Source organism: Rhipicephalus microplus, chromosome 8 (assembly GCF_043290135.1).
Source record: "Rhipicephalus microplus isolate Deutch F79 chromosome 8, USDA_Rmic, whole genome shotgun sequence".
Lineage (NCBI taxonomy): Eukaryota > Metazoa > Arthropoda > Arachnida > Ixodida > Ixodidae > Rhipicephalus > Rhipicephalus microplus.
In genome coordinates this window covers 114593022-114610830 of record NC_134707.1, presented here as the reverse complement: position 1 = coordinate 114610830, position 17809 = coordinate 114593022, and the positions used below count along the sequence as shown (strand labels likewise).

General features: G+C 45.2%; 1 protein-coding gene across 7 annotated transcripts in view; it reads left to right on the top strand.

The window, feature by feature from the left end:
- The window catches only part of LOC119185199 (longicornsin), a 312194-nt gene that overhangs the window by 217155 nt on the left and 77230 nt on the right, over nt 1-17809 (top strand). Inside the window, exon 1 of one of the 7 annotated variants that reach the window (XM_075872491.1) lies at nt 893-1063. The exons of 5 other annotated variants lie outside the window; for them this stretch is intronic. In XM_075872491.1, the coding sequence (XP_075728606.1) occupies nt 1012-1063 (52 nt within the window). In that variant the 5' untranslated portion in view covers nt 893-1011. Of the gene's footprint in view, nt 1-892; nt 1064-17809 lie in introns of those variants that run through there. One more of the 7 variants, XM_075872495.1, reaches the window with a different exon arrangement.

The window sequence follows — 17809 nt, the reverse complement described above, 5'->3', positions numbered from 1 at the left end:
GTGAGGCATAAACTGTGGATTACTGCAATATACGGTAATCGAAAAAATTCAAACTGACTTGTGCAAGTGAAGCTTTCGCACATGGTTACACTTTGGGTAGTAGGTAGCATACTGTAAACCTTGAGTATTCAGGCGCGGGAAATGTTTCCGAACTTGCTATGCAGACACCACGTAATCTTGATTGAATACGCGTCGTAACGTGAGTGCTTTTTGTAATGTGTTTTTAAACCATGAATTTGTTGTGATAATCACCTGTTTTGACCCCCAAGGGGAGTGTACGCGGGCACCACGCAATATAACCGCTGTTGTATTGTAAAGTTTCCACACAGAACGCGTGGGTTCGTCAACCCTGAAGCTTGAATTTCCTGCATATACAAGCAAATGAAATTCTTTTTATGACATTGCCAACTTTTGTAATGCCTGTTGTACACTTGTCGCAGTGACCTTAATTATTTTGTGCACAATGCATATAAATAAATCACATTTGCAATAAATACAATCCACAACATGATGAAACTGAAGGAGATCCAAAAACAAATTATGAGAAAAAGATGATGCTTGCGCTTTTGTATTTCTACGTGTGACGCAGTGCACACAACTACAATTACTGAAAAGCTGGGTGTAATAAAGTAACAGTTGAAAAAAAGTCACAATAAAAAGTTTCATACGTAGCAGGCCAGCTCGTGGTACACGTAGGGTAGCCAACGGAGTGCCGCTGAAGATCTCGCCAGCTTAGTAGACGACGAGGGTGCCCAGTATTGCAGCCGTCTCGATACGTTGTGCGGGAACTCCATTATCGCCGACTACGCGAGACTCCCGATACCGACTACCGCGCTTCTCGCTGGTTGCTCGTCAACTGCCGATTCCGAAGAAGTGAAAGGATTATTGTGGCGTACGTGTGCTCCCGTACCCTCTCGAGGTCATTTGTTTCTCCTCGGAACACATGTGTGCCCCTTTCGGTACAGGTCTAGGGAAGACGCGGCGGTGCACTGCTGGGTCGTTAGTCGCCGAATGTCGTCTTTCCAATACAAAGGCGCCCTTCCTTGGACGATGAGCCGAGCGGGTGAGAGCAAAATTTCAGTCGTTTGTGACAGTGATTACGACCAGTTAGTGTAATAATTCAAAGGAGAACTATAGGACTATCTCACTCACTTGTTTTTAAATACGAAGCATTTCTTAGAGAACTTCGGCGACATTGAGCGTGTCCTTATCTATCTATCTATCTATCTATCTATCTATCTATCTATCTATCTATCTATCTATCTATCTATCTATCTATCTATCTATCTATCTATCTATCTATCTATCTATCTATCTATCTATCTATCTATCTATCTATCTAACTATCTATCTATCTATCTATCGATCTATCTATCTATCTATCCGCCTATGACCTTTAGCTCTCCTGGCCGTTTCTAAAATGCTATCGATACCTAAATGGGTATGGGCATGGCTGTATGACACTTAACTGACTAGTCATAACATGAAAGTCGTAACGTGCATGTATGAATGTCATAATTTACATTTCATGGTCATTCTGCGCTTGCTGTCTTTTCGTTCACATGACATATTTAAAACTGGTATGGTAAGACATGACTGCATGGGAACATAAGAGGCAGACACTAACGTGGAAATCATGACATACATGTCAAGTAATTCATGACTAGACGCCACGCTTATGGTGCGCTCGGGGTCATTTCGCTAGCTCCCCATGCACCCAATTTGGTATTACGGCACGTGAGTGGATGGCGAAGGTATACGACTGGTGCAAACATGACGATTACGAGATACGTGTCATGACAGAACATGACTACATGTCATGCTAGTGATGCGCTCATGGCCGTTTCGCTATCTTCAAATAAACCGAACTTGGTATTACGTGACATGCACGGACGACGAAGGTAAATGACCCGTCACAACATGATAATCATGGCAAGCGTGTCATGTAAAACATGACTACATGCTACGCTCATACCGCGCTCAAGGTCGTTTCACTAGCCGAATTCGTAGTTTCAAATGTACCGAATTTGGTGTTACTTGACTTCAATGGATGACTAGGGTATATATATGGTGCAAACATGATACTCTTCACATGTGTGTCATATAAAACATGACAACATACCACGCTCATGATGCGTTCGTGGTCATTTCGCTAGCTTCAAATATACCAACTTTGGTATTACATGACGTCAATGGACAATGAAGATAAATGACACGTCCGAACATGATCCTCATGACATGAATGCCACGTAAAATATGACTACATGCTAAGCTCATAGTGTGCTCATGGCCGTTTCTCTAGACGATTGATATCTGGTATCACATGACGCGAATAGACGACGAAGGTAAATGACATGTCCAATAATAATAATCATGAGAAGCATGTCACGTAAAACATGACTATATGACACGCTCATAGTGTGCTGATGGTCATTTCGCTACATCCACATATACCAAATTCAGTATCATGTGATGTGATTAGACAGCGAAGTTGAATGACACGTCCACAAATCATAATCATGCACTGGAAGTCATGTACAGCATAATTTACGTCTGCCTCGTAACATCGTGCTAATTGTAAAGTTACATATTAACCTTCTTCAGTCGTACTTCGCATATCATTGATTTCCACAGTGCGCAGGATTTGCCTATTTTTCACGTTGTATTTACACGGCAAACGATACATTACCGACCTGTTTCAAACTACATCCGCAAGCGTCTTAAATAACACATAAATGAAAGAAATAGAAGATTTAAGTGCTCGCTTCTCTTTTTTGGACAAAATGTCAATCAGAACTAACAGATAAAACAGACAAGGGAGGTGCAGTTGACGGAGTGAGATGTAAATGTAATGCAAATGTGAATAAAGAAAAGTGGACAACAAGATAACTTAGACGCGTCCGCTCATGCTTCCACGTATAATGCACATATGTACCTTATAAAAAGAACGGAGAAAGAGTCGCTGTGGTAGCTCAGTCGGTAAATAAGCATCACACGCGTTATTGGAAGTTTCCAGGTACCTGCCAATTCAAAGTTATCTCTCCGTCCACTTTTCTTTCTCTAACATCACCATCTATACAAATGTCCTTAGCGCCATTGTGTGGGAGTTTTCTGTAATATTGTCTCGGGGTCGTGACGCGGATGAATGGAGCACACTGGAAGTTCAGATTATACTAGTAATTTGGCGAACTTGAGGCTTCGTAAGAAGGTGAAATTACAGCAAGACATTGATAGCGGTGAGCAGAGCATCGACCGTTGATCAAAAACTGATAATTGGTGATCTCTGTAGACAATTATACAAATTCCGTCGAACATTTTAGCGTTATTGCTAGCGGCCACATATATTACAGAATATTCTGTAACTTTTGCGAAGTGGGCATAATCTTATTCAAAAGATCTACTACAGTCCCGACGCTTCTCGAACAATGCAGGCGCGTTTTACGCTCAGAATTATGTACAGCGTAACGGGTTGATAAGAAAACTTGAGGAAGAAACGTTGATATGTGGGGTTTAACTTCCCAAACCAACCATATGATTATGACAGACGCCGTGATGGAGGGCTCCGGAAATTTCGACCACCTAGGGTTCTTTAACGTGCACCCAAATCTGAGCACATGGACCTACAACATTTTCGCTTTTTTCGGAAATGCAGCCGCCGCAGCCGGGACTCGATCCCGCGACCGGCGGGTCAACAGCCGAGTACCTCAGCCACTAGACCACTGCGGCGGGGCAGGGTGGAACGTTGCAATATTATACAGTCACATGAAAGGCGGATCGTGCGAATGAGAATAAAATGTGCTGAAAATAGGTTAAGCAAATGGGGTGGGCATTCTCAGTTTACCAGTAACCCATTTGATCACGTATTTTTTATTACATAAAGTGCCATCAGGACCCAAGCCATCAGCAAGAGAAGTGATTACATGAGAAAAAGAATTTATGAAACATAGAATATACATACAAAAAATGTACTGAGTATAAAATTTTACCTAAGACATTCTTGAACTGCTAGTGGCTTTACACAAAAGATACAAGAAGTAAAAAGGTGATTCGAGCCCACTGGTGTGCATGGAAAGCAATAATAAAAAAGCAGCAGCTTTGCTGGAGGTGTTTATACATACTTTCTGTACGTAAGCTAAGATGCATGAAACAATCTAACGCGTGGCAAAATAACCTTGCTGTCCATCTCAGGATGATGAAATATGCCGTGAGAGATACTCAAATGAAATAACTAATGATGACATGCAAGTGATCATATGGTAACGCTTGATTTCTTCAAAGATGTTCACGCTGTCTTGTATAACCAGGAAAAGGGAAACCACTGATGAATATCCAGCTACTTCTAGCGAATGAATTTTGTTTTCTTGGTATGGATCCTAGAAAAACGCATCATATGCCAGCTTTGAGAAAATCAATGTTTTTTTTATGACAAATCCTAATAATAAGTTGCTTTTGCGAAATTATGACGAACGATTGAGAACATTTAGTTTGCTTTTCTAATGCGTATGAAATGCGAGATTCCCCAAGAGCAGTTTTACGTAACGTGATTGCCGGAATAATTGTGTAACAAGCTCGCCCAATAGGAAGTTATACTTTTTAGACAAGTACTGCGAATTAGTACATACAGGACATACATCATCGTCCAAACGTGCGCATTCCTTGGCACTTCGTTATGTTCAGTTATATGACCTGTGCGGTACACCATTCATCAATTGCACCAAGAGGTAAAGTGAGTGCAGGCTATTCCAAGGTAAGCATCGTCAAAGAAGGGAGCACCCAATGGTGTTCTGTTTATGCAAAAACGAATGCGTAAAGAGCCGAGTACCATCCGTTGGGCGACGCCAAATGTGATGGCAGTTTTCTTTAAACTAGCGTTATTGAGCGATACAAATAAGGAGAGATTATTAAGGAATACATCTGGCGAAGAGAGCACTTTATGGTCAAAGGTCAACAGGCGCACTTTCCAGAGAAGCAGCTAATGGGATGCCCAATAGTCGAGTGCTTCTGAGAAGCTCTAAAAACGCGATTTGTTATAAACAGGGATTAGAAATGACATCAAGTTTGGGAGCAAACAACCAGTTCGGCTTAACATAATTATGATTCGCGAATAGCTTGTAGTGGTGGCGCAACGCAATAATTTGAAATCAGAACCATGCAAAAAAATGAAAACAAAAAACATTTTTCATAGTTTAGAAGGAATGCGTCTCAGTGAAATTAATCGGTAGTTTGAAAGGTATTATCTGAATAAAAGAGAGCAATATGGTGAAAAATCAAACAGTGTGAAGACGCGTATTCTAATTCTATCAACTGTGGGTTCTATCATCGTGCTTACAAGAGAAAGCGAAACACAGCCAATGAAAAAACAGGAAGATCAACCAGATTAAAATACATGGTATTTTGCATTTACCTGGAATATGGACCGAGGGCTAATAAAGAAACGCCAGGCCTGCACGGAACATGAAGAAAAGTGAAAGCATGCGGTAGAGCAGTGGCGCATCTTAAGACATTTGTAAACGCTCTTAGAGCAACAACTGCAAGTACAGTTGCAAAGTGCTCACTGCTAAAAGAACACCCCACCACAGAGTTTCCAATAGATGCACTAGAGGGAAGTCTGACGCTAATGTCTGTAGGATCTGCAACACACGGTGCTTCAGTCAGCGTAGGAATGATGGGTAATACATGAATTTGTCTAAACTTCGTTCTTTCAGCCCCGTGTGACCTGCATTCGCTCTATCGCGAGATCAAGTTCAGAAAATGATCAGCCTTTCTAGAACATCACCTCTACATTTTCAGGCTCACCACGTAAAATGGCGTCTCGAACCTAACAAAGATTTTTTTCTTTTTTCTGAAACAATCGTGGTTCGACACTACAATAAAAAAATTGACGAGCGTATTTGAAGCCATCAGAACGAAGACTGGACAAATCCGTGTATCACCCAGCATTCCCATGATCGCTGAATGATCACTGTGCCAGTGTGCCCAGTAATCGACAATTGTGAACTCTATGCACCCAACAGCCACCCGAAAGGCCACGGACAAGTGGATTAACAAGTCTACACACATGATCTAAACAAACAAACAAACAAACAAAAAACACGTGGAACTTATAAACACGCGGACTTATATAATAAACTTGTAGGACTTATATTTGAAAGCAGGTCATGAACAACTAAATTAGTAAAAGACGTCACAATGGTATCTTGGGGAGCATATTCCTTTATGTATGTGTGCCAACTATGTACAAAATTAATTCATCTTTTAGGTCAAAATTTGTGCTGATGTGATGTGCTGCTCGTTTCCTACTGCACTTGAAGAGGCTGATAACCAGAAATAAACTGTTATACATAATAGCGTTAATAAAAAGACATAAATTGTAGACAAAGTAATGTGCTGTTTAACATTCTAAGTGCTTTGCGGTATTATTGGTATGTATTCGCTTAAAAGAAAAACTTGCGTGAGATTGTTTCTCGGCTGTACCTTGGCAACAAAGTGGACGACAATTTTCTTGACTCTCGTGAAATAACTTATGTGGTCTTTCCGACTTTCGTGGAAACCTGTTTTCACTGATTAGGAATACTCGTTTACATCGAGCTTGCTTTCTTTATAGATATATAAGCAAAACCGTGCCAGCACCGAATGGTCTTCAGTTTAACTACGCAGTATGTAGACTTGAATATTCCAGGCATCAGGAGTTTACGACCAATCAGATAAAGTGATCTGTTTATAATGCACGAAGGTTGGTCTCGTGGTCGGATAGCGACTGCTCGCTCGTCTCGTTTCTTGCCCTTTCGTGGACTTCGTTGCCGCCAGGCTCACTAGCGAAGAAAAAGTTTAAGTTTGGGAACAGCTTTCGTAGTTTCGTACATATTGCGTATGCGGAAGCCATGCAGGCATGTTATGACAAGTGACGCGCGCTAACCCCGCTGAAGATGTCTCTTGGTTTTTACGGCACAGGTGTTCGGCTTCGTTAATATGCCAGTCCGCGTTACTCACGTGAGAGGCTTCAGAAGCTACAAAGAGCAAAAGCAGCGCCCACAGATCTCCCGCCGCGCAGAAAGGGGAGCCCTAAGTCAGCTCGCTGCGTCTCATAACCTGCTGTTCTTCCCCCTTTTTTAGCGCGAGAGCGTTATAAAGCTCATTTCCAGGAAATTCCGGCTTTGTTGCCGGTGTTGACGTTGTTGGTGGTGAGTGAAAAAATGTTATCTTGTGCGTGACCAAAAAATTGAAAATTACGCAAATAAAATCATCATTACCATTATCAGCTTGACAACGACCACTCCTGGGCAAAGGCCAATCCCATAATCCAACAATCATCCCGGTGTTAGGCTCTTCGTCACCACGTCCTGCAAAGTGTTAATCTTATCGCCCCACCTACTTTCTGTCTTCCCTTCGTGCGCTTGCCTTTTCTGGGAACACCTCATATTCAGTGGTTATCCTGCCTGTGCTATGTGTCCGGCCCATGTCCATTTCTTCTTGATTTCAACTATGATATCTATAAGTCCGGTTTGTTTTCTGATCCTCTCTGCTCTCTTCTTGTTTGTTAAGGTTACAACTATCATTTTCTTTCCATCGCTCGCAGCGTGGCCCTCAATTTGAGCTGAACCATATTTGTAAGCCTCCAGGTTTCTGCTCCATAGATAAATACTGGCAAGATGCAGCCAATATATACCTTCTTTTTGAGGGTGAGTGGCAAAGACCATTTATGATTTGAGAATGCTCGCTGAATGTGATCCACCCCATCCTTTATCTTGTGGTTATTTCACTCTCGTGGTGCGGCTCTGCGGTTACTACTTCTTCTAAGTGGACTTATTCCTTTACAACTTCCAGTGCCTCTTCACCTATCGCAACGTGCTGTTTTCTGCAGAGGCTATTGCACATTATTTTAGTTTTGTGCATATTACATTTAGACCTACTTTTATGCTTTCCATGTCTCATTCAGTAATCATGAGTCGTAATTTGCCCCCTGAGTTACTCATCAAAGTAATGTCATCAGAATATTGCGAGTTACTAAGACTCTATCCATTAACTCATATTTCTAACTGTTCCCAGTCCAGAACCCTGAAAACCTCCTGTAAACACGTGGTGGATAGCATTGTAAAGATCTTCTCTCACTGCCTTACACTCATGCTTATTGGGAATCCGTCACTTTTTTTATGGAGAACTATAGTGGCTGTGGGTTCATTGTTGATATTTTTCAGTATGTTTATGTATGGTTCTTGGATGTCCTGATTGATGATTGATTTGTGAGTTTAACGTCCCAAAACAACCATAATAATATGACAGACGCCGTAGTGGAGGGCTCCGAGAATTACTACCACCTTGTGTTCTTAACGTGCACCCAAATCTGAGCACACGGGCCTACAACATTTCCGTCTCCATCGGAAATGCAGCCGCCGCAGCCGGGATTCGATCCCGCAACCTGCTGGTCAGCAGCCCAGTATCTTAGCCACTAGTCCACCATGGCGGGGCGGCTGAATAGAGAATGATCGCCAACTTAAGAAAGAATCCAGCGCTGATTCCTGCCCTGAGTCACACTAAAATAATATATCCGATAGGTCTGTTCTTTTCGTGGCCGCCATGTTGGCCTTCATTTTTAACCAGTGGCGTAGTGAGTTGATTATGACCATCTTGACAGAGCCTGGCGTGGTGACGTGTCGAGGCCTGCTCCAGACTTCGTGGGTGCGGGGAAACGTAAAAGCAGCAGCACACGCTCACCCAAGCGTACACACAAAAACCAGACGGCGTAATTCATAGATTTTCGAGCTCTTCGAGTACTACGCAACGTCGACCATCAACAGTGAAATTCGGGGGAAGACTGAGCCGGGAGAGAGGAGGAAGGCTAATTCCCTTGACAAATCTGCGCATGGCTCGCATCTCCCGGGCGGTTCATTTCTTTGGAGACTAAGTGATTTGCACGCGGCACACAACTCTCTGTGGTTACCCCTCAAATGTCTATTCGTTCATAGCGTGCGCCTATCGGGCTCCATTACTCCTTTTTCGGGTAATATTGCCTTAAAGGGTAGGCGAGAAGGGGAGAAAGACGAAGTTCGAGAACAGCCTGTCTGCAGCAGGGGTGCTGTATCATGTTTGTCTTTCTTCATGACAATGGCGCAGTCGTCGAAAAGCATTGGTGACGCGACTGTAAGCTTGAGGTCACGCGTCCGACCGAAGAACACCATCAAGTTTCCTCGCTTAAGGATCCCGCAAGGTGACCGCCGTTGCAACTGTATTTCACCACGAGCGCACGGCGTCCAGGCCTCCATTGTAGTTCTGGAAAACCTGTCCGCCGACGCGATACTTCGTGCCATTCTGACGCACGGGCTCCTCTCACCTAGGGACGCCAACATGCCTCCTCTAAAGCTGGTAACCTTTTGGCGCTTCAAACACCGTCCTCGGACGGCGTCCAGGCCTGCTCGGTAGCTCAGCATCACTTTATTAACGCCACAGTACTAGCTCACGACACGAGATTACACGGGGTACGCTTGCCTGGGAACACCGTTGGTACTTCCAATGGGCCTGATTCTGTCCAATGTTGGATCTCCAAGAGACACCATTCATTCGTCCTAGTTCCATCATTCTACCATCATGATGACTGGAGTCACTGCATCCTCCGCGGATTCCAGCTCTGTCTCTCCAACCGAATCAGCCGACAGCACCACGAAGCTGCAGAGCGCCATTGCCTAACTCCGCGTCACGACTGACGCCTTGCTGGCGTCCAATTCCTTGCTGCCACCAGCCACAACTTTGTGCATGCTTAAGTCCATGCTGGCTGCAGCCGCGTCGCAAAAACTTGAAGCTAGTCTACCCGAAAACAATCGCAAGCTTCCTGTGTTCCTTCACGGAGCTCTCGGAGCAACTGGGCTGCTTGGAGTAGGCACACTCAGGGTTCTCGCCACGCGCTTCACCGTCGACACCTTCATGGGTGGTACCGGAGTTCCGCGGCATCAAAGACGACGTCTTGAGATGGATTGAGGACGTCAACTCGCTGGGCACCGTCCATGCCTTGCTGCAAGCCTGGAAATAGATAATTGCCATCGATCGCCTTCGTGGTGCCACCAAAGCATGGTGCAGTTACGAAGGTGTGCAACAGCTATCCTGGACACATTGGTGTGAAGGGCTTACGGCGGCTTTCCGTCGACTTTCCGACACTTGCGACCTCCTTCCGGCCGACCAACTTCCCACCGCGAATGGGAGATGTGAGGCTCACCACCTCCTGAGTGCACCTCAGCCACCTACCACCACGACAGCTCTCGCCGAATGAGACAGGAAGGGCACGGCGTAACTGAGTCATTTGCCAACGTGCTAATCACACACTATAAGCCCACGTGAGGCGCCAGCTCAATGCCTCATTGCAGTCTTGCAGCCCGAAAACAAATAAGAAGATCGCACTCGAGCCTTATCAGTTGGTGACGCCACCTCCAAGCTTGGCCCCATCTGGATACGTGGCCTCTGTCCTGCCGGATGAGCCACGACACAATGCATCCTCCCTCTCTACATTCTAAGGCGAAATGGTGTTAAAAGGGTGTGTAGTTCGTCTTTCTGGGGACTAATGGGGCTGCCACAACCATTATTTCTTCTCAGGACTAACGGCACCAGGTCTAACACTTAGTCCCCGCAGACGAGCTCAAGAGACTAACATTAAATCCTCACAATTACACCTAAGTGAGTAACCGTTTGTCCCACAATTCATCTCAGAGGACAAACATTTCGTCTTCACATCTGCACCTTATCGGGCAACTGTTAATCCCCACATTTACGCCTTACCGGGCAAGCGCTAGTCCTCACAGTTGCACCTTGCCGGACGATACGGTTGATTCACTCAAATACTCCAATCAGATGAACTTTTTGTCCACAGTTCGAACGTTGTTTTTTGTTAATTTTCCGCCAGGCCTAATACTTTTTTCGCCCTTTTTTCTGTGCCGTGAGCAACAAATTGCGCAGAAAATAACACGCGAAAAAGTAGTTAGCCACCTATGTGTAACTTCTTTCCCAGTCATAGAAGCAACGAAATACAAAAGTGAGACATCGAAACCTTTTATTTTTCTGCATGCACGTGAATATTCTTCATTATTTTAAGTGAATTCATGGTGAAGTGTTCAAGTCAAGTCTCGTTCTCAAATCTTGTTCACTCCTTGTGGAGCTCCTCAGACGGAAGCGATAGATGACAGGCATTGCAGACGCCAGCGCACGCAGCCTTCTGCCTGTAGTGTTCCCACGGCTGCACGTACAATATTATAGTAAAAGTAATTTGACACACGTACACACGTGACAGTGGATGAAGATGAACGCATTTTACAAGTACGTGCACGTTGATATAACAAAAAGCGTTAAAATATGACGCACAAATAACTTTACTTTCGCATCTCGCACAGTCATTCTGAAGCTGCTCTGAAGAAAGAGATGGATTACAGGCATCGCAGACGCCAGTGCACACAGTGTTATGCACGGCGTGTGCCCACGCTTGCACAATAAGTATGTGAAATAGTGAGTCACACGTGACAGAGGATGAATACAAATGCATATGAAAAATACCTGCGAGGTATAAAGAAAAATTACATGACATATGACGTGCTAATAATTTCACCGTGATGTCACACATCGTCTAAGACTCAATTCGATCCCCGTAGCGCACCAGCTTAGAAGCGGCGGCTGCAGCCAGAACTCCTCGACCCACAGTGCCACTAACAATTTGGCGAGTCCTAAGCGAGCGACGTCGTTCAGCTCGAGCAAGCGAACGTAAGACCACACACGGCGCTGCACGCGGAGTGTCTACCGCCAGCGAACTTCGCACAGGCGAGCGAGCGTAAGCTTGGCCGCCGCCACGAACAGCGCCGAGCTGGTTTGGAGCTATCGCTGAAGAATTAGACGGTAATGCGGCCCTTTTCCACAAACTCAAGCGAGTGCAGCGCACAAACGCGAGTCTGCCGCCGCGGCCAATGGATGGCGCCCAGCTGCTTGCGACCGACTGAAGGGAAAGCCAACTGTAATGGCGACCAATTTTCAGTGAGTTCCGACGCTAGCGGAAGCCCCGACAGCCCGTGCCGGTGCACACACAGCGCGCGACATACTACAACCAAGCTCTTTAGGAGAACCCGAAACGTGTTTTCGATGACTCCCAGCACAGCGACAAGGTCTCAGCCCAATATGAGCATCCCGGAGCTCGTCACGGCGGCGAAGACAGGTGAGCACTCGATAAACGAGTGTACGGGAGGCTGACGGCAATGGCGGCCAATTTCCAGGTGGTCGCAAAGCACAGGCGAACTGCAGACGGCGAAGCTGACCTTCGCGATGCATTTCGTGCTTTCGATATATAACAAGACCGAGCCCGTTGCCGGCAAGCGCAATCCGTATCGTACACGCGACAAGTACAGTAGAATAAAGAATGATAACCTACTTTTAAGAATCCAGCGCTGATTTCTGCCCTCCCTGAGTCAGACTGAAGTATATATCCGATAGGCCTGCTGTCTTCTCGGCCGCCATATTGGCCTTCCCAACTGTTGCTGTCGTGTGTTGGTCGTGACTACCTTGAAGCGAGAGATATAGAGCGCGACGTGGTGACGTGTGGAGACTTGCTCCAGACTTCATGGGTGCAGCGAAACGGAAAAACAGCAGCCCAAGCTCATATAATTGTACGCACAAGCACCACGTCGTAATTCCTAGATCGTCGAATCCAGGAGGTCGTGGTCGAGCACTCCGAGCACGACGCAACGCGAACCATCGCCAGCGAAATACGGGGAAAGACTAAGGCAACAGAGGAGAAAAGGGACGGCTAGTCACCTTGGCAACGCTTTTCGCGCTTCCTGCAATCCCCGGGCGGTTCATTCCTTTGGAGCGTGGTTGGAGACTAAGTGGTTTCGCACGGCACACTTCCCTCTGTGGTTGCTCTTCAATGGTCTATACGTTCATCGCGCACGCCTATTGGGGTCCGTTACTTCCTTTTCGTGTCATTTTGCCTGAGAGTGTATGAATGCCTGTAACACCACGGCTTACAGTCTTCCTCTACAGAAAGTAGTAATGTCTAGCCATAACGAGACCAGCGCTGACCAGTTTCAGCCATTGTTCTGGGCAGCGCAGTCAGTAAACGCCTGCTCGTATGTTCGCTATTCCCAAAGAGACGTCTGTCGTGAATCTCCGATTGCGTGCACAGTGCGACAAAAGAGACACCGATGGTTACGACCTTCCCGCAACAAACAATGCCATCCACATTCAGTACCTGCACCAATGCGCCCAATGCCAGCGCCCGAGTGTCAAAACCTGCAACGACCACATCTACATAGCCAGTCGCGCCCACTGGAGTGTGGGGCAAATTCCCACAGCCAGTCGCAGCGCGGCTGATGCCGACCTCCGCGAGGCAGCCAAAGTCGGCCGCCTGAGTCTTCGGCACCTCGTCAAGACATGTCGTGGCGTAAAAAAGACAGACCACCGCGGCAAACTCAATGCCACCCGCCAGAGACGATTCCAGCTGGTGGTCATACTACGTCGCAATCGTGGCCGAGTGTGAGAATAATAGTGCCTCTGGGGCGCAGGAGCGCGCGATAGACTAGGCTATCAAGTAGAGAATACGAAGCACAATAAGAACACTCAGCCTGCAGCAAGGGTGCTGTCTCTTGTTTGTCTTTCTTGGTTGAATTTCAGGTCATCTGTCACACTTTGTCCGTGATTTTCTGTCTGAGCGCAGAATTAAAGTGCGCATAATAGAAGTACAGAGTGAACCTCACGCTGTTAAATGTGACATAGCGTAAGGCAGCGTCTTCTCATCGCTTCTCTCAACAGCGTACTTGCTGGACTTCCATGCTGATTACCTAAAAAATGCGACTTTTCTATGGTCATAGCGATTTATGCTGGTGAAATTGCATTCTGGGTCAGCGGTTCGTCACACTATGGTCCACAACTTCTTGGTATAATGCAGCGAGCTCTAATTGCAACTTCAGAATACTTGGTAGAAGTTAGCCTCCAGATTTCACCCAAGAAGTCAGCCACGGTCGTGAATCAGCCTAGGAAACGCATTCGTAGAAGCCTTAGCAGGCTTTCCCTTGGAGACACACCGATACACTGGGTACACAAACATCGCTAACTGGGTGTAATCATCGATGATGGCCTTTCTTGGCGCCCTGCTAATAAAACTGTGAAGCAAAAATCGCTGTCCCGGTTCAAGTATTTAGCCGCCTCGATTGCTAGGCGTGATGGCGTTGATCAGAAGACGGCTCTACAGGATTACCAATAATCTGTACTCTCATGCATAATTTATGCTTTGCTTGTCTTGAACATACCGCCTACTTTAATGTCTCAGCTTGAACGAGATCATTGTGTTGCCCGGCGAGTACTGTTTGGCTTACCTTGTGAAGTACAATTCATCCCAATATACTGACTACAACACACAAGTTGCCGCTAAGGCTGCTAGCTGACCAGAGAAAGCTGCATCATATTGAGCGCATGAACAAAGTCCGAAATGGCAAGACACTTATTAACAGGCTGTTCCAGCTCCTATTTTCTCGGATGGTTAAAATGGCAGCTTTGTTCAATGGCATTGCTGGCAATTCCGGCAAAACTATTAGTGGCCAACATCGAGTGAGCGCAGCTCATGTGCCTTCCCTACGCATCTGTCAATTCCAGTAATACGCAAAAAATGTGACCAACCTGTTTCGGAACCCAATTAATTAGCCCATTCACACCTATTTGAAAGCGAAGAATATGTAAAAGTGTTTAAGGAAACTTCTGTACGGAGCGATCGCCTGAGCGCTTCTGCAGCTTTCTTCTGCCCTTCAACCGATATCAAGTGGTTGTTTAGTATACCACTCCCCTCATCGTAAGTGTCCGACGAGCTAGCGACGATTGATGTCGCCCTTAAGTACGTACAAGGAGTACAAGAAGGGCTACCAGCGTCGAAAGTTGTCAGACTCACCGACTCTCGTGGTGCCCTTAGCAGGCTCACCAACAAGGAGACCGACAGCCCTATTCTATGCAGCTTCATTCAATTAGTCAACAATATTCTGTCACCTGAAGTATGTCTAGCTGCACAGTGGTTACCTTTGCACGTGGGCATTGTGGGCGATGAAGAAGCGGGTCGCCTTGATTTGTCATGCAACCATGATGACTGTGACTGTCCAGGATTTCCATGTATTATGGACAACACTCGTCTGCTTATACGCCGACACATCCTAAAGCAGCACCCCAGGCCAGTGTGTGGCGAACGCTTCATTCTCTCTGCGTATTCTTGGCCGTGGCTTGTCTCGTCGTTCTAGAGCACTGTTGTACAAACAAGTGGGCACTGTGCTGGTGCGTAAACGATTACACCGTCAAGGGTGTGTGGACAGTCCGTTGTGCGCATCTTGTGGCTCCTGGGAATCACTTGAGCATCTCGTACTGAACTGTCCAGCATTTCCTACGCAGCGGGTTTTGCTGATTAAGGAATATAAATTCCTAGGGCTTTATGCACGACCTTGTATGATTACCTCTTTCCGAGAGGTTGTGATTCCCGACAAGATCAGGCCCACTGTGCTCTACTTAGAATTATAAACCGAACAGACCTGGCCACACGTTTAGAGACGGTTTTATATTATTTCTTTACTTATACCCGCTTAGTTGTTCTTCATTTTTTTACGTCCTTCTCTTTTTTTTTTTCTCCCCTCATATCTATCTGTTCTCTGTATCTTACCTCGTTCCGAAAGAGTGAGCAGGCATTGTGCCCCTCCAGGTGGCAGTTGCCAGTTTGCTCTCTCCCTGTTTTTTCTTTGTCTTTGTGTATTTGCGTATGCGAAATAAAATAAATAAATAAGTGAAAATTTCATCCCACAGCTTCCACCGCTTGTTGTTGAATACGCGCGTGCGTACACTAAATACACGCTTAACGGACGCACTCTGAAGTACTCCTGTATTTACTCTAACGAAGAAATGCTGGGCGCGCGCAAGGTTATTCTTGAGCCCATACAACGCCATGTCATGCATTAGCAACGGTAGGTAGACAGCTGCTCACCTTCTGTCAGCGATGATGTCAGCAAGGCATTTCCGAAGAAGTACGTTGTGTGGGAGCTCAGTAGGGCTGATGCACACAGAGTTTTTATGTCGGCAAGCCAGGCAAACCTCAACAGCTCGCTTGTTGACAGATTTGAGGGCAAGTTCATCGACAATATACGACAACTTGAAATTGCTTAGCAAATGAGGTGCTACAGGCAGATTCTTTGAAGAAATTTCGGTGATTTGCCCCCGTGTTTCAAAGGAAGCCCAGGTGGGGCCGCTTATAAATTATTGGTGGGTTAAGAGCATGTGCCGCAGCGTCGAGAAAACGTCGAGGTGGACTTTGACAATATACTTAAGTAAGGAAGGAGTATTGTGTAACGCAACAGTAATGATTTACACAAAAAGTAACTAGTAAGTTACATTTCACGTACTGAAAAATAGGAACTTCAACAAGTTTTTTTGTTGTAAGCAGTTCCTAAATGGTAATCAGAACGTTACTAAGTTGCTGAAAAAAGTAACGCGTTATCGGTAAAGTGCAGTTACTTGTAACGTATTGAAACTGGTTGGATCTAAAGATAAGCGACAGGGATTCGAACCTTCGCGTACGGGCTTTTTCAGAGCCATAAGCCAAACATAGTGCAGCACGTGGCCTTCAGTTTGCGAAAAATGCTCATTCACCTAGAAATCGCTTGTTCTCCTCTGGATCAATGATGTCATAAATACAAAGAATTTCAGCCGTACGTCCGAAGAAAAAAAAAGAAAAAAGGTGCTCAAACTCTTCACTTGCGCTGATGAACGGACGTATTTTTCTTGTCATCCCCCCTCTAAGTAGCCTTCAGAGCACTCGCTGATTTCAAAACAGAGAAGAAACGCTTAATGAATGTAAGTGCCTGCCACTTTGATGGATCATGATGGATTTCGAAGAAATTTGCGGGACTCGATTCGTGAGGCAATAAAGTCCTTTAATAAGCCATTCGAAGACTACTTAGATGCTGCAGGGCCTTATACAAATAGTGCGCTTTAGGTAGTTACAATTTAATAATGCTGACGTTGACTGGAAATAAATTTTCTGCTTTTTTCTTTTCTTTTCTTCGGACGTACGGCTGAAATCTTTTGTATTTAGGACATCATTTATCGAGAGGAGAACGAGCGATTTCTAGCTGACTGAGTCTTTTTCGCAAATTGCAGGCCACACGCTGCGCAATGACTGGCTCATGGGCTCTGAAAAGGCCCTACTATGAATTAGCTGCGTTTTCTGATCATGCCGAAACATTGTTGCAGTGCCCCTTCAAAGACAGGAAGAAGTTTGCAATATTATTTATATTTTTACAACATAATCATAATAAGCTATTGACTGTACATTATAAACAGCACTTTTTAAAGGTTAAGTACTAAACTCCACCACCACACGGTGACAAGTACTTTTTGTATTTGATTGAAATGACCAAGACGTGAAATTTCGTCTTCAAACTTGTACTTGCCGTTACGAAAGAAGTATAAATCATAGAGCTCGTTTCAATAATGAAAGCTAACAAACATTTGAGCCAAAGAATGTACTGATATGTTATTACTGGTATTACAAATGGAAATGTAAAGAAAATAATGTGAATGAAAATAAAACAGGCATGAAGGCACCCAACATGTCACCTTCGCATTACGTTTATTAATGAAAATATTGTCCATAATTTGCTTGCCTCTACTGTTTGTTAGTTCTTTTTTACATTCTACCCGCGGTACTCATGAAGGATAGTTTGAAACAGCGAATGTGGCGGGCAAAATTTACTGAACGGGTGAGGGATCCACCGACAAGAAAAGCGAGACTTTTAGTTGACAAGGCAATATGCAATGGGCCTGA